The 2,264-nt window shown below is 36.8% G+C and overlaps 1 protein-coding gene across 6 annotated transcripts in view; it reads right to left on the minus strand.

The window, feature by feature from the left end:
- Window positions 1-873: 873 nt before the first annotated feature.
- Window positions 874-2,264, minus strand: part of zgc:66433 (uncharacterized protein LOC321250 homolog) — a 49,739-nt gene continuing 48,348 nt past the window's right edge. For all 6 annotated transcript variants that reach the window (XM_024283831.2, XM_024283832.2, XM_024283830.2 and 3 more), the window contains exon 16: window positions 874-2,058. In XM_024283831.2, coding sequence (XP_024139599.2) covers window positions 1,613-2,058 — 446 coding nt within the window. In that variant the 3' untranslated portion in view covers window positions 874-1,612. The remainder of the gene's footprint in view (window positions 2,059-2,264) is intronic.

Genomic DNA, 2,264 nt, shown 5'->3' on the forward strand with positions numbered 1-2,264 from the left:
AGGTTCTAATCCCACCATGTTAGTCCATAGGGGTGTAATGAATCTTTGAAACAACGATTTGATTTATATCATAATTTGTTGGTACCAAACTGAATCATAGCCAATATTGTTTTATTTTGAATGACTGTGATTATAAATGTTGAGTTATTTGGTTTTTGCTCACAGCAATTTTAGTTTAAGATGAAAACTTATTAACATAAGATATCAGGAAAAAAACACCTTATTTATTTATCATCTCAGTTTTGATCCACACATTTTTAACATGGCTTAAGGATGTTATAAAGACTTAATAGTCAACAAATGTTGCATTATTTCAACGCACTAAGTAGTCATGTTAAATAACAAATGGCAACGGGTGAGTTATTCTCACCGTAAAGTTAAGAAAATTAGCAAAACTCTTTTTTGAGATTGCGTGGAGGCAGCCATTTTTAAATGGGCAGGAAATGTCTTTCTACTGCTCCTAGTGGAATGAAAATGAACTACAAGGCTGAAAATCTGTACGACGTTATGAGAAATTGTTTTTTAAGGAAAGTTTGGATCACCTACTATTCCTCAACCCAAATGGTATCTTCCAAGATCAGTTAAATTGGTTTATTTCATTAAAAAACACTTTTCTAATAGTATAAGTTGATTTAATTTACAGATTTAATAATAAAAACAATAAATTAAGTGAATTAATTGTTAGCCTATTATTAAGTGCTTTACAAGTCTATTCAATTCACTCATTTCTAGGATAATTTAAGGAATGTCTGCATTAAAAAAATAAATAAACCAAAATGGATGAAAAAATAATATTTGTGTCAATATGAGATTATTTGTCTAAAGAAATGCATTTAAAGTTAGCAGCAAGAAAGACTTAAAACCCAAGAAAAATGTGATTTCATTCATTCTTTACTGTACATTTTATGTACAAGAGACATTCTCCAAATACAAAATAAAAATTGTAACACGTAGAGTTACTTTAAAGACACGTTTAAATGATACAGAACAATCAGGATTTTTCCATAACAGGTTCCTTTGCATCAAGAAATAAAAAAAACAAGGAAGTGAGTTTATGCTTCTGAAATCCAATTCTAAATGTCTGCAAAACATAACGGGGAGTTGTGTATTCAGAACAAAACAAGATGGCAACAAAAATATTAATAAAGAACATTTAAAATATATTTTACAAAAACTTTTGGACACAAAGGATAATATGGAAATTGAGTTGAGAGGAAATGGCGGCTGAAACGGCTGCAATCAAATAAAAGCACTCACAGGCAGAGACGTTCATTCTCAACACAAAAGTGTTGATAACAATATTTACTCTGCCCGTTTGTTCCTAACCTACTTTGTCAATAAAGTTATTTCATAAAATACTTTGCTTTCCCTTTTCTGACTGGTCTTTTCTTTAGGTCATGTGGTTAGTTACATAAAAGTTTGTGTTTATTGTTGTGAGACGACACGTTTGTTATGTTGAGGCACCGTTTAACCCTCTAAAGAAAGGAATATTGAGTTGAAACGCTCAGAAAAGGCGACTTTTGAACAAGATGAGTGCAAAGCCGTTGAAATGATCAGCTGTCACAATCATGATTGGATCAAATGTGCAATGCATTGTGGTCTATCCAGCCCATCACTGGACGATCTGCGGCATTTCACTCCAGGCTTTGGCTTTCTTCTTTGCCAACGCCATCCAGGGGGGCTCGTCCTGGGGCAGAGCCGGGGCCGGTAGACCCCGCTGTCCGGGGGGTCCAGCAGATCTGGATGGAGACTTTTCAGGAGTGGTTCTTGACACAAAGGGGGCTGGAGTGATTTGAAGGGTGGGGGTGGGCTTGGAGGGGGGTGTACTGGGAGGTTTTGAGTGAACTGGGACTGGGGTGGGGGGTGGCAGGGATTTTTGGGAGGGAGTGGGCAGTGGATGTTTTGCTATGGGAGGGGGCACTTGTGGCTTTGGAGCAACGGGGCAGGGGAGCAGCTGGGATTTGAAAGGCTGAGAAGGTGCAGGAGTTTGAGGGGAGAGCGCCCTCTTGGGGTCTTTTTCGGGAGACACCGATGGCTTGAAGTTCTCTGGTTTAACCACTAGAGAGAAAAACAAAAACGATTAACAATCAGCAAAGAAAAGTGCACCAAAATAAAACTCATGACTGAAACAATATTAAGCTACTCTACACTCTTAAATATTGAACTGAAGCACTTTTAAATAGACATTTTTTTATGGTGATGCACAAAACAAAATGTAACTAGATTTGCAATTCCTGAAGAAATTGCGTCTGATTGCTGAAAGC

The sequence above is a fragment of the Oryzias melastigma genome, linkage group LG10 (genome assembly GCF_002922805.2).
Source record: "Oryzias melastigma strain HK-1 linkage group LG10, ASM292280v2, whole genome shotgun sequence".
NCBI lineage: Eukaryota > Metazoa > Chordata > Actinopteri > Beloniformes > Adrianichthyidae > Oryzias > Oryzias melastigma.